General features: G+C 44.5%; 2 protein-coding genes across 6 annotated transcripts in view; both read right to left on the minus strand.

Annotated features, from left to right (window-relative positions):
* Positions 1-755, minus strand: part of ABCA3 (ATP binding cassette subfamily A member 3) — a 75,431-nt gene extending 74,676 nt beyond the window's left edge. Inside the window, exon 1 of the mRNA XM_083584850.1 lies at positions 625-755. The gene's annotated coding sequence lies outside the window, so the exon portion shown is untranslated. The remainder of the gene's footprint in view (positions 1-624) is intronic.
* A 7,593-nt stretch (positions 756-8,348) lies between these two features.
* On the minus strand, positions 8,349-23,587 carry VRK3 (VRK serine/threonine kinase 3). 5 transcript variants are annotated; one of them, XM_083585489.1, is made up of 14 exons: positions 23,501-23,587; positions 21,483-21,610; positions 20,219-20,365; positions 19,764-19,910; positions 19,024-19,076; positions 17,923-17,989; positions 16,772-16,856; positions 16,124-16,226; positions 14,631-14,723; positions 14,019-14,151; positions 12,440-12,560; positions 11,546-11,604; positions 9,342-9,490; positions 8,349-8,830 (listed from the first exon to the last, which is right to left on the minus strand). In XM_083585489.1, exons 2-13 carry the CDS (start codon positions 21,607-21,609, stop codon positions 9,342-9,344), a joined length of 1,284 nt encoding a protein of 427 aa, XP_083441615.1. In that variant the 5' UTR covers position 21,610; positions 23,501-23,587; the 3' UTR covers positions 8,349-8,830. The 5 variants fall into 5 exon arrangements, with proteins under 5 accessions (XP_083441615.1, XP_083441611.1, XP_083441612.1 ...); XM_083585485.1 differs by having other exon boundaries at positions 23,202-23,511; XM_083585486.1 differs by lacking the exon at positions 23,501-23,587 and adding an exon at positions 22,485-23,476.
* Between the last annotated feature and the right edge of the window lie 1,453 nt (positions 23,588-25,040).

Here is a 25,040-nt window from a genome sequence, read left to right on the forward strand (position 1 = left end):
CCGGGGGGGGGGGATTTCTGGGCAGCAGGAGGAAACACGAACAAAGCACAGAGGAGGAAAGCGGTGCTCCACGGAAATTGAGATGTCTCGTAGGAGGGCGGGCAGGCAGGAAACAGAAGCAAATTACCTAGGGGAAAGGAGGGAGGCAAGGAGGAAGAGCATTTTGGGAAGCCCTTTGTATGCTGGCAACGCAAGGTGGGTTTTCAGAACAGGTAGGGGGGAGCAGAAATGCGGGGAACAGGAGGGGGCTTTCCTTTTGATATACAGCACACAGCCTCAGTCCTGGATGGAGAGGGTGAAAAGGCGAATTCCTCTTTATGGGAATTCAAGAGCTTTCGGGACCAGCGTATTACAAAAGCCACGCACACACACAAACATATAAGACCAGAACAAAGGGGAAATCACAGCAGCTGCAAAACCCGGTGAGGGGGCGCGCACACACAAGCAAACGAAAGGAAGAAGCAGGCGGGATCGAGGCCGGGCAAGGTTATCGAAGCAAGGCAGAGGCAAGGCAGGCCGCCCGGGAGTGGCTGTGCCTGGGACGCCGGCGGAGGCTGCATCGCTGGCTGGAGAGCCGTCGGCAGGAAAGGCGGACGAGGCGGGGGGTGCGCCGGCGCCCCTTACCTTCTCAGCACAGCTCTCGGGGTCCCGCAGGCGATGACTCCCCTTTACCGGCTCCGGACGCTGCCGGCACCGTTGCCATCCTGGCTCTGTTGGCTCAGGCCGGGGAGGCGGCCGCTGGTTGCCAGCTGATGCGCCCGGGCGCCGCCTCCCATGACGCGCCGAGAGGGGAGGAGGCTGGGGTGGGAAGTGGGTGGGGAAGGAGGGGTCAGAGGGGGCGCAGGCTTCTCCTTCCCGTCTGCTCCGCCCCCTTGGGTTGCTCTAGGCAAGGGGATCTGCTGCAGAAGAGCTCAAAGAGGCACGTCTGTAGGAGCTTTGGGGACACCCCGCAAATACCCACCCTCAGAAGAGAAGGGCTTCTTGAGCAAAGCTTGCAGAGCAACTGTTTCGCATGCAAAAGGTCGCAGGTTTAAACCCAGCTGGGTTTTGGACCTAAAGCGCCTTGTGAAAGCTGACTGGCCATCGAAATTAGTGGGTTTCTTATGAAATGGGTGCTCATTATACATGCATTTATTTTGTAGCGTCCTCGTCCTCGTTGGCAGGGAAAGATCTCTCCCCCGCCACACAATTTTTAATCCGGATTTACCCTTTCCGGGGGAAATTCCATGTTCAAAAAATCTGTTATAGTGACCCACTTGTGCTTTGTGAATTATTTTATTAAGCACCAAACAGAGCGGCAGCATGTGGCCTTAAATGCAGGGAGCGGGGGACAAACACGAGCCTGCAGTCCTTAGTTGGATCCCACCCCTTTATTTTGGCTTGCAATTTGCATAGGAAAGAATAAAATTCCTGACACGCGCAAAGTTGTTGAGCTTTTTGTAGGAAGACCCCCCAAAAAACCTAGTTTTAAGATTTTGGAGCTGTTTCCACTGCTTTTTCCATCACACATTGCCATACATCCGGGTTTTCCCAGACATTTTGCCTATTCGGCAATTCCTCCCCCCCAAAAAAAATTTTTGCACCCACAAACCTGGACATGTCAGGAATTTTCCTGACGTATGGCAAGCCTTGGAAATAAGAGTTCCATTTGCAACAATGTAAAGTCGTTCACTCGTTCTCTTTCCTCCACCCGCAGCCAATCCTAAGATTACCAACTGACGGAGGCGGGGGAGAACTGAATTGCCCCGCTCTTGCGCTTTAAACAGCAGTTTTATATGACAGATCACCCTTTTAGTCCCTGTTAGCAGTTGTGCAGGCTGTACAGAGGAGACGGATATCCTCTGCAGGCTGCAGCAATAATATGGATCATCTAGCCATATGACATGCCAGTGGAACAAAAAATCATTCGGCACCAAGCTTATTAAAATAAACTATAATCACAGATACTGGGTAATAAAGTTTTCACCTGCAATTTTTCATAGAGCGAAGAAAGATAGCTCACTAGCGCCCCTAATGGTCATCAAGACATAGGAAGCTCCCCTATTCCATGTCGGACCATTGGTCTATGTAGCTCAGTATGGTCCACACTGACTGGCAGCAGCTCACCAGGGTTTCAGGCAGGGAGTCTCTCTCAGCTTTACCTGCAGATGCTGGAGGCAGAACCTGGGATGTTCTGCACTCAGAGCAGATGTTCCACCACTGAGCCATGGCTCTTTCTATTGCTGTTATGTAAAATACACACCTGTTTCAGAGTGAGGGGAGTTAAGGGTGGCGAAATGAAGAGACATTTCTACAATACATTTCTACACACACCTCCTTCTACCACAAGTGCATATATTTTTTAGTAACAAACACATGTTTGATCTTGTTTCAGACACACAATTCTGCCTGCATGGGAAATATGGAGAAATAGGTAGGGTTCTCATTTGATAAAAGAAAGAATGCTCAGTTAAACAAGGAGGTATCTCAGCAGAAATAAGCCTTGCCATGTTCAAGGTGGGCTCACTACAAGGTAAGTATGTCTAGGATTGCAGCCTTATAGCACAATTCTAACTGTGTGTACTCAGAAGTAATTCCTATTGAATTCGAGTTCTGGAGCAAAGAGCATACTTTGATTTCCATAGGAAATGGCATTCCCTCCTTGGAGTATGAAAATGGGGGTGGGCAGGCAATGGCAGATTAGATGGGCGCAGTGGTGCAGTAAGCCCCCAACATGCATATTTAACTTGTGTGCATTCAGCTTTACACACTTGGGAAATTATTACTATTATTGTAATTAAAAGGGGGTGGAATGCAGGTGGAAACAAGACTTTGGTAATTGTGTGTGTGTACAAAATCTAGATGCCATCTTTTGGGTCCCCTCTAAACCTGTGATTTATTTATTTTTTACATGGAAGATGGAATTTCTGCTATGAAAAAGGAACTGCCAAAGTGACCGAACCAGACCCTCTGCCCAATGCACTGCTGGCATATATCACTGTGCCTCCCACTGCCAACCTGCAGGGCCAGCCTGGATGGATATCGTGCAGGATGGTACCAAAAGCCACTGACTGATCAAGGACATGCCACAGCGTTACACTTAGGGAAGTAAAGAGGCAGCCATTTCTGTCCCATCCTGTGTCTATTGCAATCAGCGCTGTTTCTGTGCTACCCGTTTGGCTTCCACTAACACCTACATTGTTCACCTGGCTATCCGCTATGCCAAAAACTAGCATAATTTATTACGCACCCAATTTCAATTGATGGGAACTGTGTCAAAAGCACAGCAGAGAATAATGAAATGATTTACATAATATTTGCAGGCCAAAATGATAGCCAATGCCACTCATGTTCACTTGTTTGGTTTACGTTCCTGATCTCTGACAAACATACAAACTGTGGAAATTTCCGCTCCCGTTTCTGATGGAATTCTCCAACGTCCCTAGTTGTACTCTCTTCTCTGTCTCTCTCGCAACAGAGTTCATCCATCACACTCCATGGTGCAATGGCAGGAAATTAAAACGTTTACTTGCACAAAACATCGGGGGATGCTCCCACCTGACCCACCTCTTGGCACCTGAAATCGATGAGAGAAGTTATTGTTTACTTATTAGATTTATATTTTCCCTTCCTCCCGAAGGGGCCCAGAGTGCTTAGTTTCATAACATTATTTCCCTGCCTTTGGGTGTCATTTCTGTAATCGATGGCTGATTCTCAAGTTACAAGAAAAAGGTTCAAAAGCAGATGTACCGACCTCTTGTAACACAATCTCTCCCACAGAGATAGGTGCAGGTTCTAGTTGTGTATGAAGCCCACACCTCCCTCTTTGGAGATGTCATCATTCAATTCACAGGGAACATAGGAATACAGAGTCAGGTCATTGGCCATCTAGCCCAGTATCATCTTCTGTGCTGACTTGTGAGTTTCAGGGTTTCAGAGAAGGAGTCTTTCTCGGCCATACCAGGAGAGGCTGGGGATTGAACCTGGGACCTTCTGAATGCAAGGCCGATGCTCTACCACCGAGTTACAGCCTTTATTGCCCATAAACATGCAGCAGTCTTGAAGGCTGGATCACACATTTATGTCTACACACAAACACACATTGCTCTTAAAATCAATTTATAACGCTTCACTATATAGAACAATGCAGTACACAATTGATACTAAGGTGACAATTGATGCAATCCTGTGCCTACTTACTTGAACTCAATGGGACCTACTTCTGATCCTACGCATCTAGGGTTGCACAGGGTACACAAATGTCAAGAAGGTGAACAATAGCAATCCATCAAAACATAACTAAATAATTTAAAATGCTAATCCCATAAGAAAACAATCGTTCCTAGATGCCTTGAACCACAGCTTTTTGTCTCTCTGTGTGTGTATTTACCACCACTCTTTGCAGATAGTGAAAACCTGTTCACAATGGCCTCAGGCTGGAGGGGAGTTGTATATATAAATAACCCTATCATTTCCTTGGTTTATTCATATGAGGCATCTAGAAGTGTGTGCTCTGCAGAGGTTTGGGAAACTCAGTCATATAATGAATGCAAGTGGGACTCCCAACAAAATATTGCAGTGTAGGAGACTCCCAGACCCTCCAAGTGTCCCTATTTTCCAGGGACAGTCCCAGATTTGCAGTTTTCTGATTTGATCCCGGAATGTCCCGCTTTTCCATACGACGTCCCTATTTTCATCAGAGAAATGTTGAATGGGTATGGAGTTATATGAGCATCCTGGCTGAGAGGGCATTTGAATCCTGGTCTCCCAGGTCCTAGCCTGACACTGTAACCATTGTGCCATACTGCCACTCTTTTTTGTACCTTCTGCAAACCTCAGGGTTCTCCCAAGCATGCCAATGCCTCCCATCTTATCTGCTGTTTTGGCAACAATCCAAAACCCTGTAAGTTTATTTTTCGAGGGAGTTTCAATGAAACTTTACAGTTGCAATGCCAGCAATGGGCAGAAGATGGTGATGTGATGTCACAAATCTAAATAGAATTGGCAAGAATTTCCCACACATTAAAACATAATGATAGTGGGTTTATTTGTTTGTTTTTATTAAAACACACACACCGATGTTTAGCCTATCGGGATTTTTACATACCAGTTATACAAGCAGCATCCATGACTCCTAAAACATGGTTCCTATTACGACTCATAATTTGACAGGTGTGGTTTAGGCACTTTGCACACTGGACCAGAAACAGTGTGTAATATTCTGCAAGGAATACTGACAACATTCTACTCCTCTTCTACCCATCTTGTATTCAGTAGTGATCATTAGTTTTCAGCCATGTTCTTCATCATGTTTTGAGTTGGAAGAAGTACCAGTTCCTTAGGACAGATACAGAATAAGAATGCTACCCTCTATCACCATGAGTCTTCCATTGGAATTTCTTGCTCAGTCTGCTTCCTGTGCTTAATAAGGCTTTAGAGGTTTGCCCTGCATCAAATTATGTCTTACTCATCTGCCAGTTGGAAGTAGGGCTTCCTTTCTCACATCTGCCCATTCCTTCCCTACACCGATAAGATTATTCTGCTTTTCCTGCTGGCCGACTTACCAACACTCCGAATTTCCCTGAAGAAGGCAGCGTGGATAACACTTGCCTTAAATCTGTCCATAGGGTTTGAACAAAACACACCACCACCATCATAAAAAGAAATCTCCAGTTGGAAAGCAAGCAAAACAACTCAATTATGTTGTTCTTCCCCAATAAGCCGCTGCAGGAGCCCGTCTCGTTGCCTGGAGACACGCCTCAAGGGACTGGCTTGGAACCAATAGAATAGTAAGCACTCATGTAAAACAAAACAGGCTGTTCTTCAGAGCTACATGCAGAGAGGCTGTGCTGGCTAAACAGGGTCTAACACAGGCATGTCCAAAGTCTGTTTCAGGGGCCTAATCCGGCCGGTTGATTTAATCTGGGCCCCCACGGCAGTATATGTCCTGTGGTAAAAGCCTTAAAAAATGCTCAACAACTTTGGTCGGCCCTCATGCATGTGCACTTAATCAAATCTGGCCCTCTTTGAAAAAAGTTTGGGCACGCCTGGTCTAACAGGACAAAAATTCGACATTCTCATCCCAATAAAAGACAGGTCTTGGGCTATGTTAACAAAAAGCAAAGCAAAACGAGCAACAAAACCAGGATGTTCTTGGGCCTGAGAAAGGAGGAACAGAAAAAAGTGGCAAGTTGGTTCTCTAGATGATGGGGATGTGAATGATATCCAAATGGCAACACACTCTTGGGTGTATCGTTCCCTCTATTACCAGTGTTCAGGTGTGAGTGCCAATCTTTATATAGCCAAAGCAGGACCATACACACACAAGAGGAAAGATAGCAGCAGCTTTGCAGAAGTACAAAAAAAATTAAGGAAAAACCCAAGGGGGACCCTACCCCCTGTAGTCTCTCTCCCACCCCTGCTCCGCAAAAACCACCACCACCACCCAGCCCATTGAGGACTGGGTATGCTCAGTGATCACAGAAAGCTGACTGTTGGCGGGGGCAGAACAGAAAACTGTTGGGAGAGGGAATTGAATGGAATGTGCTGAAATAGGGCACGGCTGGCTGACATGATCAGTGAACAGTAGAACTTCACCCTGCAGTATTTTGTTACAGGTCCCACCTTACAAAGTCTGAAGGAAATATAGTACTGCAATATAAATTACATTCAACTGCTCTGTTATAATAGTGGATTTCAGAACTTTATAAAGATTAATCTATGTCCTCCTATTTAACAAATACTTTCACCGTTTCCTCTCGCTGCATTTCAATTTGCTGCTTGTCACCCTTTGTCCCCGGGGTGTTCTTTGCAGTATACAAGACAGACAGACAGACACACACACACACACACAACCCACTGCTCCCCCCAAGTAGTGCACATACAGAGATGGGGGGAAAGAGGAAGAGGTTCAAATGCCAGAGCAGGGTGCTGTTTGTTTGTTCATGCTTTTTACAGGAGAACAGGAGGAGGAACAGGAGGAGGAAAGAGGCTCCAGAAGTCCAGACTAGTAAGCAGCCAACTCTGATCAGCCTTCTTAAGCAACCTATCAGATTTGCTGCAGAGAGATTCTGATTTTTTTTTATTGCCAGCCTGTTCTCTTATAGTTGCTGCTGCTGGAGGCAAGGGAAACTGGAGGCGGAGTAAACGCTGCACATGGTTTCTCCATCTTTCCAGCCACAACTTGCGATTCCCAGGAGGCAGGGAGGAGCTTAGGTGGAATTAGCAAGGGGTTCAGAGGAGGAGGCCTAGGCTCCCCCCAGCTTTTCCAATACCGTGCTTGATTCACGATAAATGGCCAGGTCTTTTTTTTTTTTAAGGTTATCATGATTTTCTCTAAATATTGGTTTTAAACAATATATTGATATCTTGCAGAGGCCTACTCCTCACCCCAATAGTATGAAGGATAAGAGAAACACACAATTGTTGCAGGAATTTTCTTGAGTTTTTCAGAATCAAAGCCGGAACTGAAATCCTAACCAGAGATGCTGCCCGTCATGAATAACAGATGAAATGAGTTGCTCCTGGAATGTCCTGGCTATATCTCAGAAAAAAAATATTCTCACTTATTCTGAAAGAACCAGTGTTGGGCCCTTTCCACATCCTTGCAGGGTGCTTCTGGGTCAAGAAAGATCTAAGATCTTTTAAACTGTGCAGCTAGTTTGGAAGTACCCTCACCACTTTCAGTACAAACTTTTTCATCTCCCCCCCCCCCAAAAAAAAAGCTCGGGGGGGGGGGAATCAGCTTTGCGAGTCTGCAGTGTGATCCAATTTGAAACAAGTAAAACTGGCTGTGTGGAGGCCCAAGTGGCTTGCGCCCAGGATCTCAGCAACACACCTCTCCCTCCTATAGCCTCAACAATATATATATATATATTAATATGTGGTTTTGCTGTTTTTAATAAATAAATAAAAAGTTGACAGGCAATCAAGTGTGCCTTTTTAAATTAAACAATAAAAAGTCAGAAAGCTGGCCTGGTGCATGAGTGGGAAGGCAAGACTGATAGCTGAAGCATCATTCAGCTGGCTGGTGGTATGTCTGTTATGTAAATTGTGAATCCAGGCCTACGTATTGAGCTAAAAACCTGCTGTGCCTGCTCTTCAAATATTACGCTGTTTCTGCACACCAGAGAGGGAGGGAAAGGCTGCTTCTGTTCTAGAAAGCAGAACACAGGGCCATTAAAAAGTTCCTTACATAATTTCACTGAACACCCTCTCTCCTTGTGAATCAAAGCAGGGAAATGTGTGAACAGTAAAGAAATATGATGCCAGCTCCTGAATATTTCCTACAGAAGAACCCAATGTCATGTGTCTTTGTTGCCATGAGGAAAACAACAAAATACCGCCAAGAGCTCACCCAAGATAACTGATTACAAAATCAACAGAATATATATCTTTATTTAATATTCTTAATAGACTTTACAATACCTTCTACCTGATAAAAGGTCTCCAAGGCAGATTAGAATAAAATTAAATTAAAACACAATTAAGACAATGAATGTAAGATTGTAGTTTTCCCTCCTTTCAAAACAAAACCAAAGCAGCCATCACTATTTACAAGGTAAAACACATGAAAAACAAATTGGGGGGTTACTGTTTTAAAATACTGCTCAAGCAGTTGTCTATAAAATAGGGATATTTATGGTAACCAGAATTCAGTGCTGTGCAGCAGGATAGGATTGATTCTATAAAAGGTCACAACAAGGTCCTAACAAACAGCTGCAAGAAATTCCACTTCCCTCCCCAATCTAAAAGTCAGGTGTGAAAAAATAAGGGAAATTGTGCTCCCAGCTGTTCCAGGATATTCCAGTGGGGTTGACTCTCTCTACCATCTTCTCTCTGTTTCCCAGATCTGCAAAGCACAATAGGACTTGTTATTCTTACGATGCTGCAATTTGTTACTTCAATGTTTACCTCCTATGTTACTGGAAGCCTAAATAAAGCTTAAATACAAGCTACCAGATGACAAAGGTTTGTATCTGTTATCAGATACAGTCATCCAGAGTACAACCTTTGCCTAAAGCCAGCTCACAACTTAGCATGACAACAAAGACATCTGCTACAGGGCAGTAAGACAGCACACTCTCTATAGCTACTTCAATGGAAAAGTCATCTGTGGACATTGGTAGGGAAAATATAACAATCGATATATTAACTTGCAGATCTACCTTTTCATCTAAAAGCTGTCAAGGTTGCATCCCTGTAGCAAAGGGCCAACTCTAAAAACTTTGTAGAACACCCAGACCACAAAACAAGGTGTTTGTACCCAACACACAGGTTTGCCGCTGCCGTGTCTAGTTGCGACCTGTGTTTTCTCAGAGAGGTGAAACCTGAAGAGAATGCAACCAGTATTAGCACATTACCTAGGGTACCACCTTGAGATCCACTGAGTCATAGGCAGATGTTCTCATCAGCTCAAGAGGCCTCCTCAGGACAGTGCGTAGCTCTTCATAGTCTGGCTTCTCTTCATATTCCAGGGACATCACTTTTAGCAGATAGCTCTTCAGGGCTTCTAGAAAGGGTCAACATGGTTGTCAAATGAAACTAGCCGGCTCCTACAAAGCAGTCATTCCAGTATTCCCACATGTTGTTGACCCAGATGGCATCTGAAAATGTGGCTGACTTGGCTCGGACTCAATACCCTTCATGGAGACCAGGTTGCAACCATAGTGAGGTCATAACGAAACCACAAGCATCAAAGAGAGCAAGCTAGATGTGTTCTTTATGTGCTCACAATAGTTTTAACCTGGCATTCTATATAAACCCATTCAAGGCACTCTAGCAAAAATTTTAAATTATCAAATTAAAAAAATCACCAAATTATAGTAAAGCAACATTACGGTATGGTTCAAACCGGATGGTACACACGGGTAGTAAAAACCTACTTCTAGAGAGCGCTGAAGAACACTCGCTGGAAACAAAAGGCCTTACCTGTCTGTAAAAAGACAAGCAGCCACAGGGCTAGAGGATGGTCACTTTAGAAGATCATTGGAAAGGTCAGGCCCCACATTATCTGACAGCAGAGCTGGAGAAACAGCACAGGTCGCCTGGCTCCCAGCCCCTTGATACGTCCATCAGAACCTAGGTCTTCAATCTGTGGGTTGGGATTGTGTGTGGTCTAGAACACGCTATTCTGATGCGACACTCATTTTATCAATTTTCATGAGTAGTGCAAAGTGGCAGAAGAAAGGCAAGAGCCTTTTTCAGTAAGAAAGGTATTTTTGGCCAGCTATATGCCCTATTTTCCTGTAGCTGTGCCTGAGGTGTGGAAGCGCTCTATGGAGCAAAGAAACTATTTCACTTTCCAGTCTGTTTCTATGGTTTTTTAGACTTCGTTCAGAATGGAAGTATGCTGGGGACTAGGAATGCAGAAGTGTCTTCTGCAGAACAGAAACAGCAAAAATCTACCCCACCACATGCAAACATACACACACAGAGCTCCCCACATTGTCCTTCCCTTATAAGCTCACTAGAACACAAGCTAAAAAGTAATTTGGGTGAGGGTGTACCATGAGTATAAATATTGTTCACTGTGGACACACTGAAATTAAGATCTGAGCTGCAGAAACAATTCCATTAGCTGTCTTGGGATACAACCTTAAAAGGTAAATTGGATTTCAGTTAGTAAAAAAAAAAAAAACACACCAGAATTCGCAAGTGAAGCAGTCATCCCTGTCATTTGGTACCACCTTACTTCATGAGCAGGCTTCTCAGCAATTGTGACCCTCAAAACAGTTTAGCAGCACAAAATAAGTTGTAAGCCTTTCTAATATCACCTTTCAATATAATGAAATCTAGAACAACACTCAGGTGTCCCACTGAAATTGTGAGTCTTTTTTAAAGAAACAAAAATCACTGGTTTTCAATAGCTTCTCAGCTTTTGGGCTAAGAACAAGTGTAGAAATCACTGGCTTTCATTTAGTAGCAGTGCTAAGATAACACTGCATTAAGCATAAATCAAAAGTAAATATATGAAAGTGGGCCCCATGGTTCAGGGTCAGAGGTGAGTCTCGAATCTGGACCAGTTGAAGGCCACTGCACTAGAGCATATTGCCAAATAAACCATTACAGGGACATTGCAGGGGCACTGATGTTGGAAAGTGTCAAGAGAAAGAACGCAGCAGGAGTAGAATTCTTGGTGCATATCACATTGGCTATTTCTTTATGCAAGGAAATACAATCCCTCAGTGTTGCTATCAGACCAAGCCAGTTAAAACTTCTAAACTGGTCTCACTCAAGTCATTACCCCCTGTACAGGGAAGCTTTCATCTCACAGGAAAAGCAACTGCTGGACTGTCTCAGTAAGAGCTTTGAGAGGCTGTCTATGTGCTTTGTGTGAGGAGACAAAAAAAAGGCACACACTAGAACAAGTCATATTTAGGACAGCTTTGATGGCTAAGGAGAATTAAGAGAAAATGAAAGTGAATATGGGGACCTGTTTACCAAAATCATAACAAGTAAATAAAAATGAAAAAAAATAATAATAAAAGGAAGAAAATGAGACATCACAACATACACCACATGGTGTCCCTAAAAGAAAGCTGGGGTGCAAATGTGAAGCTCGTACCTGGATTTGATTTCCAGTCAAAGGAGAGACTTGGAGACTTGATAACATCTGCTTTGTACCTACAACAGAAAAATTGGTGAGCCCCTCAAAGAAGAGGTAGAGAAAAATAAGGCTGAGTTGATAATTTTAAAAAGACACCCTTATTCTTTCCTACTCAAAATGCCCCAAATACAGATGCACAAGCTAGGGCCCATCTTGTAGGTTGGGTAAATATGATATTTGTCCCACACTGTACACTGCAAGTGACACCATAGTTGTCAAGCAGTTAGTTACCAGACTCTGCTGCTGCCTTCAACCACGGGTGTCAGCCAATCTAGAAAACAATGAAGCTTGATGGCAGTTTCAAGGAACAATATGTGTTCTCTAACTACTGTATTTACTCAAATGTCATGCACATCTTCTTTGGCCTAATTACATTGCAGAAATTAGGGTGTGCATTAGATTTGATGGCACATTTACATTCGCCAGCAAATACTTTTTTGATTTCAAGGTTTTGAAAACTGAGGTGCGCATTAGATCTGATGGCGCATTAGATTAGCATAAATATGGTACTTTGGGATTGTGAAGGAGGGAGAGTATAAGACCAGCAAGGAGGCAGAGCCAAGCACCAGTATACCAAGTGAGGGAACTCACAACGGCTAGTCTTGATGGCTGTTGCAACTGACCAAGGGAAACCTATACTCATACTAGTTTGAAAGCCCTAGCGCAAGGAATGTGGAATCTATAGCCTTCCAGATGCTGCCGGGGGCCCAGCCAGCATGGCTAACAATCAGGAGGGATGGCAGTTGTATCTAGCAGCTTTCAGCTATCTACTACAAGTTTTCTTTTTCACATAACAAGGACAGAGAGGTGGTCATGATGAAACCCGGGACATCTCCCATGCACAGCGCACACCTTTCCTTCTTCTGCATGACCACACAGGGACAGTCAAGGTCCTCAGACCAGGGAAGACATCTGCACAGCCACTTCACTAGACAGTAACCCAGAGACTCAAGATCACTACGGCGAGATGGAGCTAACAGGATAGAAAAAGAAAGCATATCCAAGTATGGAACATCAATAGCACAGTACAGAAATTGGGGTACAGCTTTATAATCACTGTGGCTCACATGGACCGCAGTCACGTCTTGGGTAAATCACTGCCTTATCATGTGCTTCAATTTTCCACTATTTATTTCAGGGTTTTACTTGCCTTAAGGTCTCCAGGCAATTAATAAAATCTTACAACACCTCCAAAAGACAGGCTGTAACTAAGATGATCTCTCTGCATCTCCTTTGCTCTGTGAAAAATACCAATCAAGCAACTGAATGACGACATTTATTTGCATATTACCTAAATATAGAATCCTTTTTGCAATAGGAAGTAGGAAAATCACACCCACACCAAAGCACATTTAAAGCACATTTCTTCCCCAAAATGATCACAGGAACTGTAGTTTCTTAAGGGTGTTGGGAATTGTAGCTCTGCGAGGGATAAACTACTGTTCCCAGGATTATGCGGAGGAAGCTATGTGCTTTAAATATGGTTTAATGTATGGTGTGGATGTGACTGAAGTGCAAGAAAAGTCAAAGTTTTAAAAATACATGAGCTGCCTCTTGCTGTTAGAACATAAAGCCAACTTCAACATTTCCTTTTTCCTCATGCACAAAAAACAAAATAGCCTCAAAAATTAAATATGCTAGCCTGCAACCCAGCCAACTAGAATTAGTCCTTAGTGATTAATCACTGAGAGCATATAGACATGGGGAAAAGTAAGATCTTGACTGCCAAGAGCAGCCTCTCCCAATATGTTGCCTTCCAAATACTTCTGTGCTACAACTTGCACAATTCCTGACCATGAGCCATTCTGGTTGGGGCTAAAGGGAAGTGAAGTCCAAAACATCTGGAGGGTACCAGGCTGGGGAAGGTTGGCCTAGAGGAAGCACAAAAGCATGGAGATACAGTGACCTCTTCAAGTGCACAACAAGTTAATGCCACTTTTGGATTGTTGCTGTGCAGTTAAAACTTATTTGGAGGCCGTGTGTAACAACCCCCTCCCCCCAAAAAAACCTGGGCATTTTGTGATAAGGAAAGTGACATGAAAATGCACTGGAAAGTGTGGAATAACGCTTGATGCAACATTGTCTAACCTTCCTGCAAACAAATCAGAATGAAAGTTCAATAAAAAGCCAGTGTTGCTGAACCCTCACCATAAGCAAAGTGTAAATGAAGCAAGATGAGTGCTCAATAAACAGGTCATCTCAAAGCTTTTTAGGAAGAGGAGAAGCTGGAGGCCAGGCAAACCGGAAAGCCTTATTCCACAGGAATAAGGAAGCACTTCTTTTGTGCAAGGGACCAACAAGTTAGTCAGAGAAGGGCCAGCTCTTGGAGAAGTATGATCAAGGGCACAGGAGAAAAGACCACAGACTGAATCAAAACAATGGCTTATACTGCCCACCCAGTCTGTTTCTACAGTGCGACATTATCACCCACCGGCTCCTTTGTGGCTATCAATGCTGATGAACTCTATGGTGCCCTCGTGGGATGTCCTGCTGCCTTCGCATTCAGGTACATGCTTCCCCCCAGGGCTGTACCGGAAAGCAAAGCAGTAATCTGCCAGGGTGATCTGGGGGAGGAAGAGGAGGAGGAGAGAGTGACCCAACAGCAAAAAGACAAAGATCTACCAGCCTGGCCTTGCAAAGCACCCCTTAGTATTTGCTACTCAGCAACATTTGCCCTTGTGCCCTTAAGCAACAGCCAGGAAGGCACCAAGGTCAGAATGAATGGAACTAGAAGGTGCAGTCATAAGAATCACTTCTCCCTAAGAATCACTGCTCCTTCCATGCTATGCAGTAAGAACGTAAAAGGAAAGTACATGCTTCTCTCACACAACCTAGAATGAGCAATAGTCTAGGGTTTGCAGGCAAGATGAGAGGAAAAGGAAGGAACTTTTTGGACTGGCTATTCTTAGCAGGAGGGATGGAAGAGAGTCTCTTATGTTTATACTTGGGGGAGCTCTGTAGAACAAAAATTATGTTCTCCTATCCTACAGAAACACCCTTCAGCAAGGACACATTCCTTGTCTGTCCCTGCTCCATTCCTTACCGCAGCAAGATCAGCTGGATTCACATATATGTGCTGAGCATTGATGTCCCCATGGGTATACTCATTCTCATGGAGGAACTCCAGAACATCCACCTAAAGACAAAATTGAAGGCAGAGGAAAAATGACACCTTTGGAATGCCTGAATTTCTCAGAGTTATTCCTAAACAGAGTATTTTCTGCTGGTGATGGCGCATGGATCTTTGCCATATAGCCTCTGGAAAAGCACAGCTGAAACATTCCCATAGCATAAGCCACTCTATGTCTGTTCATAGAGAACTGTACTCCTAAAATCCATAGGCACAGAGCTGATCATGCCACATAGTGCGAAGAGAAGTTCTGTAAGGACTGGAGATAATTACCCAAACCCTACTGTGCAAACAACCTGGGAAAGATCCTGCACAGCACTGCACTCTAGTCATGCTAATTTGCAGTTCTGAGGACCAAGCTTAAATGTGACAACACAGCCACATGCAACATTAAACTCACCGAGGCTTCTCCCCTGCAAAACACCTTCAGGAAGGGATTCATTTTGATTAGTGTTTACCAGATTTAACACCCTGCCTGGCAGAGTCACTGTATCTTCTGGTTCCTTCTCTCCACAACTGCAGGTGGCAACTACTCTCACAGAGCAGCAGCCTTTGCTTCATAGGGTCTGCTTCCTCCCATCTTGCCTGACCTAGGAGTCAAGCTCCTGAAGTAGGCCCTTGCCTTCAAAGCCCTCCTTCTCTGAAGAGAAGGGAGAAACATTTGAGAATAACCCGAATCTTTGAAGGAGGAACATGGTGTTGGCTATGCAGTCCAAAGCTCAACCCTGCCCAGGTACAGATGGGAGAGGAGCAAAGCAGAAAAAAGGGGTTTGTGGGTAGTGAATGAGCAGGCAGAACTGGAAAATGGGTGGGGACTCTCTCTCCATTCTGCTGCTGGGTGCGTGGCAGGGAGGAGGACATAACTGAGGCTAATATTAATGGTTCCATCTACCGGACCAAGAGGGAGAAGTAAAACCTTCCTCCTCTAAAGGAGAAGGATGGGCTGTTGTGCAAGATTCTTTTCCTGTCATCCAGTTGTTTGCAGCTCCCCTCATCAGTTTCCAGAACTTTTCTCATCTTGGAAACACTGGCTTAGAACTCTGCAGGGCACTTGGGAAGAAGTATGAGGGGTAAATGAATTGGGTGGGAAAGGCTTAAGCATCATCTGCTGTGCCACTTCTGACGCAAATCTCATCCTTGCAAGGCCACTTTGCAAGAATGGGGGAGGGGGGCAACTGTCAGATTTAAATACAGCAGCACTGTATTATTTCTACTTAAAAGCATAGCTTTGATCAAGGATGAAAGGAATGAAACTACTCTCCAGGTTATTCTTGTTGAAGCATGGCAATCACCCATAATTCCCTGGGCCCAAAGCTGGCCTGCAGTGGCAAAAAAAGCCTCCGTTTTACAAAGAGACTTTTTGAGAAGATTCCTTTTCATCCATTCTCCTTTTGGGCGTTTCATACCAGTCTGACTGCAAGCTGCAAGGCTGCTTTCTCCGTCATCTTGTTTGCACAGTCATCCAGGATGGACTGAAGGGAGCGGCCCAGATAAGAGAAGACCAGGAACCTGCCAGTCAAAAGAGATAACACCGCAGCATGTGAACTGTGCTATTTGTTAGAGGTTTGCATCCACTGTTGTCAGACCTCTAGTCCCCACCCCTCCATCTGTATATAAACTAACTCCTCTTCAGATCTGTGGACAACAAGAACTACCAGTAATCAGGATCTGTAATGGGAGCAATTCAATTTCTTTCAGCTCACCTTACTGCAGCACTATGACCATGACCACACTCCCTAAGCTAGCATATTCAAAATGCAATACTACCAGAAATCTTAAGTAGAAGGATTCAAAGTAGGAGGTAGACTGACAAAGAAAGTCAAAAAAGAGGCTCCGGAGCAACGGTTAAAATCATAAAATCAATGTCTAATTTGCTCTTCTGGGAAAATAGAATAGCAATTGAATAAAGAAAACGGGTTCAGCAACAGTACAAAAGAGAGCCAAACAGCAACATTGATGGTGAAAGTAGGATGAGATAGCATAGCGCAGAGGAAGGATTTGGGCAGCAGAGGGAAGGATGGCTCACAGGAGTTCCCATGGCAAAGCTTCCTAACCTGTAGTTACTATTGTGGAGGCCAAATCCAACGCAGTTAGGGATCCCCAGCAATGGTACTGAATGCTGTTTCTTCCACTTCTCCACTACAAAGAGAGACAGAGAGAACATTGGTCTTACTTCTGTTAAGTGATTTCCTTGTCCATGTTGCCTCCTTCCACTCACTCCAGGGGTCAGGACTATGTTAATCAGGGTTGTGTTATGCACAGTGTGGGAGAGAGTGCCCCTCCCCATCTCAAGACATAGCTAGTTCCAGTGCTATTTTTCTAGAAAAAGAGGCAGAACTCACCATGAACACCTCCCTTGTTCTCTCATAATGGCAATGGCGCTCACCTGAGAGGTGCAGGAACTGAGCTTCAGAAAATTCAGACTGAAAAAAGCCCTGACTAGTTTCTAAAATCAACCTACTATGCCTTAATAATAGCAGAGGGAGAACAAGAGAGAAAGACAGTAACAAGATGATTAGGGAATTTCTGTAATAAAACATCACATGTCTTTTTTTTTGGGGGGGGGGGGTTCATCTCTATCCCTCAGGACCACCACTCCTAATACTAGGGCTGACTACAAGCTGACTCCTAATACTAGGGCTGACCACCACCTCTTCATCTAGCCAGAGCTCCATGGGTCCTCCTCAAAAGCCTTGGGGAAAGGCATCACTTCTTCACAAGGCATGCTTAAGGGCAAAACAGAGACATAGTCAAATTTGACTGGACTTAACCGTCCAGGGGTCCTTTACCTTTACTTTTTATAAAAACAACAACAGACAGACTCCAAGAACTCACTGGTGAACCCTGTGTCCCTCTCCTGAGACACAGTCTCCATCTACACTATACGTTTAAAGTAATACCGGTGTCATGCCACTTTAAACTGTCATGGCTTCCACCAAAGTTTGTTAAGGGTGCTGAGAACTGTTAGGAGGCCCCTTTTCCTTTCACAGAGCTGCAATTCCCAGCTCCCTGGGGAGAAGGATTGGCTGTAAAACCACTCTGGGAACTGTAGCTTTGTGAGGGGAATAGGGGTCTCCTAATAACTTTCAGCAACCTTAAAAAAAAACTACAGTTCCCCAGACTCTTTGTGGAAAGCCATGACTACTTAAAGTGGTACTATACTGCTTTAAACATATAGTCACTATAATAACTCATCAATTCCTACCTGTGGCTTTCTTAGCAGCTCGCTGCATGAAGTTCTGTTCATTGAAGAGCCGTCCGTCTTTGCAATCCTGAGAAGGGAGAGAAACTGGCACCGATATTCTTTTTATTGCCTCACTGCACCTCCCCACCCTGCACTTTAATTACCATGTTAAAGCGATCCTCTTTACATAGCTTCTCTAACACTCAATAGACTTCACAAAGGCAAGTAAAGAATTCCATTTCCACTTTACAAATGGGAGAAATCAGAGAGGAGCAGATGTAGTAAGTTAGACCAGAATACCACCAGGAATGTCATCCCAATGAACCACAGTGCAGTTATTATAATACAACCCACATGTGACAAGCATTAGGAATAGAATTTGGGTTGTATTCAATGCTAGTCCTACTCAGAGTAGACACACTGAAATCTATAGACATAGCCCATCAATTTCATTGATCTACTCAGAGGAGAACTTGGATATAACCCTGTTTGTGTATGAGTGGTGATTTATTTATTTATTTTTTAAAGAAAGTTGTCAATCCTTATAGATAGGAAAATATAAAAATGTTAAGGCTCTGGTGGGTATTTTGAAATCACAGAGGGCCATGGGGAGACACCCTTGATGGTCACAGAATGAAGCTACTATGCCTTACACACAGCTCCTAACAGTTCGACCATCGGGAGATAGCCAATGTTAGCTAAACTCAGAGAAGACACACTGAAACCAATCTACTCATTAATTTCAATGGGTCTAGTTTGAGCATGACCAATGTTGGGCATCACCTAGCACCCAGTATCCTACTTCTATTGCCATTCTAGGCTTAGCAGCCTCTCTCTGTACCTTGCCTTTTATTAGTCCTGTTCTTGAGAAAAACCTGTGAACTCTTCTTGTAAAGCACAAGAGAGTCTGGGTGCTCTGACCTGCTTCCTCTATATGTGATTTCATACTTCAAGTCCTTCTTTGTGTCACTGATTATTGGAACTATTTGGAAGAGACAAGCTCCAAGTCCTCCTGCTGTGTTTGCCTTGTTGTACCTTTGACCTACATCTTGCCAAGCTCAGATCCCAGTTCCAGCACATAGAACGATCTAGGATACACCTAACACAGAGAGCTGAACTCACAAGTTTGAGGGAGTATTTCAGCTGGGAACGGCAAGCTTCAGACGCACACATTGCTGTGAAAGGATGGAATAAATTAAGGTTAATAGGTAACCCAGGAGATCTGCACCTACTATATGAAGACCAGCAGGTTAACTTTATTTCACTCGTTATATGGATACAGTACCACCTCGGAAACACTTAAAGTATCAGAACACTTAAATACGCTGAGCAAGGAGCAGATCTGGACAGCAAAGCCAACACTGCACCCTTTGGACACAACCTTTGTATGTCCACTGCAACCACAGCAAAGGATTCTAGGAAATGGTTAGCACAGATCAGAGATGGCAGTGTCAGCAGCTCAGCATACATACAGCATTTGGCAGGGCGGGGGGGAACGACACACAACTTGTTGAGCTACGTTGACAGTTAAGACAATGAATGACAGATTATGAAGATATGGTTATGACAGACTTACAGTTTTAGAAACCAGGAAAAGACCATTAAATAAACTGGGATATAGATTTTATTTGCTGAAAACTTACAACTAGGCAGTTTTAGTCAGTGTTTTATTTTTGCTGTTTTTCTGCCACTCTTTTTTTTTTTGTTCCTGCTGCCAGTTGATTTGATTTGATTTATCTATAGGAGCAGATATAGCCCTTTTAAAAAAAACATTAAGGGCAGATTTTCCTTAATAAAGTGGGACACAGAAGAGGTGGTTGCATTCTCTCCAGAATGTAATACCATGCAAGCACATCTTGTACCTTCATACATCAGTCCATAGTCACCCTCGCCCAGAAGTTTCCCAAGCTTCCATTGCTTGTTGTTCAGGTCTGTTAGGATCTCACCCTCTGGGAGAGGTCTCACGGTGGCACTCCTGTCCTTCCTGGGAGATCGGTAGCTGGGCTTTGCTTTACAAGAGAGACACAAGTAATTCTTACTTAGATTTGTAGCCCACTGTGCTAGGAATTCAGAGTGGGGACTCACTCTGCCCCCAATATTGCTCCCCTTGCCCTCAGTATTGGGATGTGTAAACTAGGAAAACTAGTTTTGGGGGCAAATTTCATGAAAATACGATAGCAATGGGTTTTAAACAAGAAAATACAGAGAGAAACACAACAGGAGTTTGTGCAAAAATTCAAAGCCAGCCAGCGAGCCAACCACCCACCCGCCTGGAATCATCACCAAATACAACCATATGCAGAGCTAAAATCCTCACCTTTTGCCTTTGGTGATTTAGTAGGTGATACAGAAGGTGACCAGCTCCATTTAACTGCAGAAGCAGCGTTTCCTTTGTCTGGCAATATTTCTGCCTTTTTCTTTGCAGGAGACCTCGGCAGCTGATCTTGGTCTTCTTGGTTTAGCCCTGATAAAAGGTAGCACTGTCAGAACAACAAAGGTGTTTACAGGCAGGCCAACTGCCTCTACTCATAGATCTGCACTGGTTGCTTATTTGTTACCAGGCCAAATTCAAGGTGTTCCTATTCCTTGCTTCAATCTGCAGAACTGGTACTGTCTGGTTCAATGTTTTTATATTGCTGAAAACAGATGTGATATATTTTTATGATACAGTGGTATATAAATAAAAAAATCCCCTCCAGTAGAAGGTATAGAAATTTGGCTAAATGTCTTTTTACAATATTTGGGCAGTATGGCACACCCAGGAATATACTGCCCTGCTGCTGCTATAGTAAGCCAGCTGGTCTCCTGTCACCCCATGGAGGCAGCCTGTGGGAACTGGGGGATGGCTTGGCAGCAGCAACAACCAAATCTTTAGATCACAAACCCACACTCGCTGACCCCATCATCTTAGTTACACTGCCTCCACTTCTGATGTGTGTATATTATGAACGCAAGTTCAAACACACAGACTGGAGCTCCCCCTGGCATTGTTGCTGAGCTACCACACAGGAGACAAACTACCTGCTTGAGAAAGGGGCATGGGTGGCAGGGCAGGGAAGGCAGCCTGGCATTGGTACTGAGCAAAGATCTGCTTAGCGCTGCCATAACAGGCCCAGCTGCCCTTAAATAAGCAAAATCTGAAAGGTAATGGAAGGCTCCAAAAGCTGGTGCTGGGCCTCGTTTACCATTCCTGTCTACGATCCCTGAATGGTTCTAGCTCTTAACCTTTATCTCTCTAAAGCTAACAGGGATCCATGCTCATTACCGGGTGACAAAATGTCATGCTTATAACTAACTTCCCTGCAACTATTTCCACTTGACAGCTGTTGGGTGAGGGGGTGGACTGGCAGGCAGTGAATTCCTAACAAAATCAGGCATAATACGGAGATCAGTATCTTAGATTTAAACATCACTCACTATATGGGTTTACATCTCCTTTTTGTGCCATCCATTCTTCCTGACTAATAAATGTGCTTCATGTTAAATAGGAGCAGTAAGTTAGGAGGTCTAGCTGCAAAGGACTTTCAGTTGGGTCATCAGATAATGTTTGTCAGCTGCCACATTTGACTAAACATTCCTACCTTTCACTGAAGAAGTTGGAGTGATCTGCATGGCCTCTTCTTCTGCAGGAAGTCTGGCCCCGCAAGAGGCACAAAAGTTAAAGGATGCCTCAACCCTCTGTCCACACTGCGGGCAAAAATTGACCATTCTAGAAAAACAGTGGGAGAGGGAAGAGGGGAGTGGGTGAACATAAATAGCTGCACGCCTCAAAATTGGAAAGTAATATTCATAATTTGGATTTGGTTGTTGCATCAGTGAATATTTTGATAGGGCTCAATTTACCTACTATCTAAAACTCCAAAGGCAATTTATAAGAGCAAGTGATTAATCTTCATGTGGTAAAAAGGAGTGGGGAAAGCAGCAGCTAATAAAATAGGGGGGTGCTTTGGGCTTTTGTGTGTGTGTGTGTGTGTGTGTGTGTGTGTGAGAGAGAGAGAGAGAGAGAGAGAGAGAGAGAGAGACCAGGTAGAAACACATGCATACCTTAAGTGCATTAGAGTAAAAATGGGAAAGAAGTGCAATTAATAAAATAACCCAAGGCCCCTAAAACTTATTTAATATTGCATCTTAGTTCACATAGTTCACCTACTCCTCATTTAATTCCTGCAACAATCCTGTAAGGCAGGTTAGGTTGAGCGAGCGCCCCAAGATCACCCAGGGAGCTTTATGGCTGAGTGGGGATTTGACCCATGCGCTAGTCTTGACACTCTAACCTTTACACCACACTTGCTTTTTAAAAACTTTTAAAGCTGCAATGGCAGCTAAGGGGGTGGGGAAGCACCAAGACCTTGTTTTAGGAAGCTGTTTTTAATACATTCTCCCTCTCTCTCTCTCTCTCTCTCTCTCTCTCGTGCCATTTTATTTTATTTTAATTGCGGGGCAGGGTAAAGGCAGTACTGTGCGCCCAAACACATTTCACTAAGGTTTCAGTTTTGGTTTCAAAACACACATTTTAAAGGGGCAACAAAACACAGGAAGTGTGCTTTTTAAAAAAGAAAAGAAACAAGAGTAACCTGGCTTACCTTCTTTTTTTAAAGAAACACAGCATATAAATATTACACGTTAAGAAACGTTATGAGGTGGCCACCCTCGCCTTCGGATCCAAGTGATCCTCTTTCCTGAAGTCACTTCCCCTCCCTTGTCAGGAGGGGAAGTTTTCAATTCGGTTGGAAGCCGCCCAGAGTGGCAGGGGAAACCCAGCCAGATGGGCGGGGTATAAATTATTATTATTATTATTATTATTATTATTATTACTCACAATCCTCCTCGCTGCGAGGCATTTCGAGCCACCACGAATTCTGCGAGAGAGAGATCCTCTTCTATTTATTTGTTTCAAATAAAAACAGATCGAAAATCCCGGGGGCAGCCCCCTGCAGATCCACACCACACACGATCTAAGGCACATCCCATCGGACATCTAAAGCTCATGGCTCCCCGCCCCCCCCCCAAACGTCGCTTGGTTTAAGTGTGCTGGGAACTGTAACTCTGTTGGGTTGGGTGAAACTACAACTCCCAGGATTCTTTGTGGAAGCAATATATATGACATATGGATGTTATAGAAAACATCGCTGTCTTGTTCTGGAAGGACCGTTGCTACTACCGGGCTTTTCTGGCAGCAAGAAACTAACGCGGCGCCTCTCCCGCCGCATAAACAGCTTCACGCAGTGGCGGCGGCGGCGGCCATGCTGGGCCACACGGAGCTTCTTCGGCTCCCCGCGACTGCTCGCCTTCATACCCACCCAGCGCCGGCCTTCGCCCGCTTGTAGGCTGGAGCAACAGCGGCAAAGGAGGCGTCTCCCTCTTCGGCCTCCGGCCTCTTGCGTCCTTCGCCAAACCTGTTCATGTCGCTTCCAATGTGGGGCTCCGGTCTGCCTGGGAAGAAGGAAGCCCGTTACCTCGTCCTGCCCGGCCCGCCGACCTCACAGAAGCGCCCCCCGCGAGTCTTTCTCCTGACAGGCCGCCTCCAGCGACGCCCTCAGGCGGCTCAGCTCCCCAGCCCACAGGGACCGCTTTCAGAACCTGCCCGGCCGGTTCATACCTGTGGCGCTTAATCCCCTTTTGCTCATATTCATCAAGCGCCACCAATCTTTCACGCGTGTTTTACTCAGTGGGGGCACCAGGAAAATAAAACAAAATCTGGGGCTTACTGTATTTCTAGGTGGGCAAGAAATATGCTAAGATATCCGACAGAAAAAGAATGTATATGTTGACGTCAGGAGTCCAGCAAAAGGTGCGTGGAGCGGGGAGACTTGCTTCCCGCTCTGGCACAACACCCATAGTTTTACCCCATTTATTCTTTTATATAGGGGTCTTACTCCAAGGTAAGCACATATGGGATCGCAGCCTTCGGCCCTTTAAAACTAGCTGGAGGATTGTAGGCAGAGAGGAATCCCAATTTGGAGATTCCAAATTGCACTGAGGACCCTGTTAGAGATATTGTTTGAAGCGGCCGGGTTTTATCCTCTTGAAGAGAAAAATTTTTAAGATTGTGAATTGGCATCCATCCATCTCAGGAGACAATGGAAGAGAGCGCCTTGGGGTAAAGTCAAGCCGCTGGAGAGTGCCTGCTGTGGCTGTAGAGACCGATACAGGTGAGGCATGTTTTATTGCAGCTGGGGGAGGTGAAGGCATCCAGTTTGCTGCTACAGGTGTGCCATGGCATTTCTTCCCTCTGTGCTCCTCAGTGGTCATTCCTCCTCTGGTCCTCCTCTGCTGTGGATACACAACCTGTCCCCAGAGGGCACATCAATAACTACCAGTTTACTAGGAGGGAATGAAGTATCCTCCTCAAGGGTAGACAAGGATGCTTCAACAAAATGGCAGTTCTTTATACAGCCACTGCCCACAACTGTAGCACCACACAACATTCTGGAGGCATAACAACAGCTGCTTGGCATTGCTGGAATACTTTTTTTAAAAAGTACAGTAGCTTTTCCTGCAGTTGCTGGGACCTTCAAAAATGACTGAGAAAGGATGCTGCCAGCAGGCGTCCATTTTTTTAAAGAGCTGTCCATCATGAGGTCTTATCTGCATCTCTCCAGCCCCCACTGTTTTGCAAGTTGGTCTTCCCAATATGGTACTTATGTTATACACAAATGCTTACTAAATAAATCCCAGACCAGAATGGTCTGGTTACTAAACCTAAAATACTTCCTTTCCTAAAAAAATCAAAATGGATTCCAAGGTTTTTTTTTAAGCTAATAAAAACAATGTACAACTGAAATACATGAGCAGGAAGATTTTTGGCTGCTATCCCAGAGTAACATTGGTACCAGTTGCCTCAAAAAGGGGTTGCACAGCTGAAAAAGCTAGAAACATGAAGCTGCCTTATAGTCAGACCATTTCTCCAACTTGCTCAGTATGGTATTGTCTATACTTGCTGGCAGCAGCTTCAAGAGTTTTAAATCCAAGTCATACCTGGAGATGCCAGGAAATGAAACTGGGACCTTTTTTCTGCATGCAAAATAAGCTCTACCACTTAGGCTATAACTCTTTCCATCAAAGCTATAGTCCATACCTGTTAATATAATTCCTCCAAAATATTTTCCAGTTTTTGGCTATGCAGAAAAGTCAATCAA

The sequence above is a fragment of the Podarcis filfolensis genome (genome assembly GCF_964270895.1).
Source record: "Podarcis filfolensis genome assembly, chromosome: 14".
Lineage (NCBI taxonomy): Eukaryota > Metazoa > Chordata > Lepidosauria > Squamata > Lacertidae > Podarcis > Podarcis filfolensis.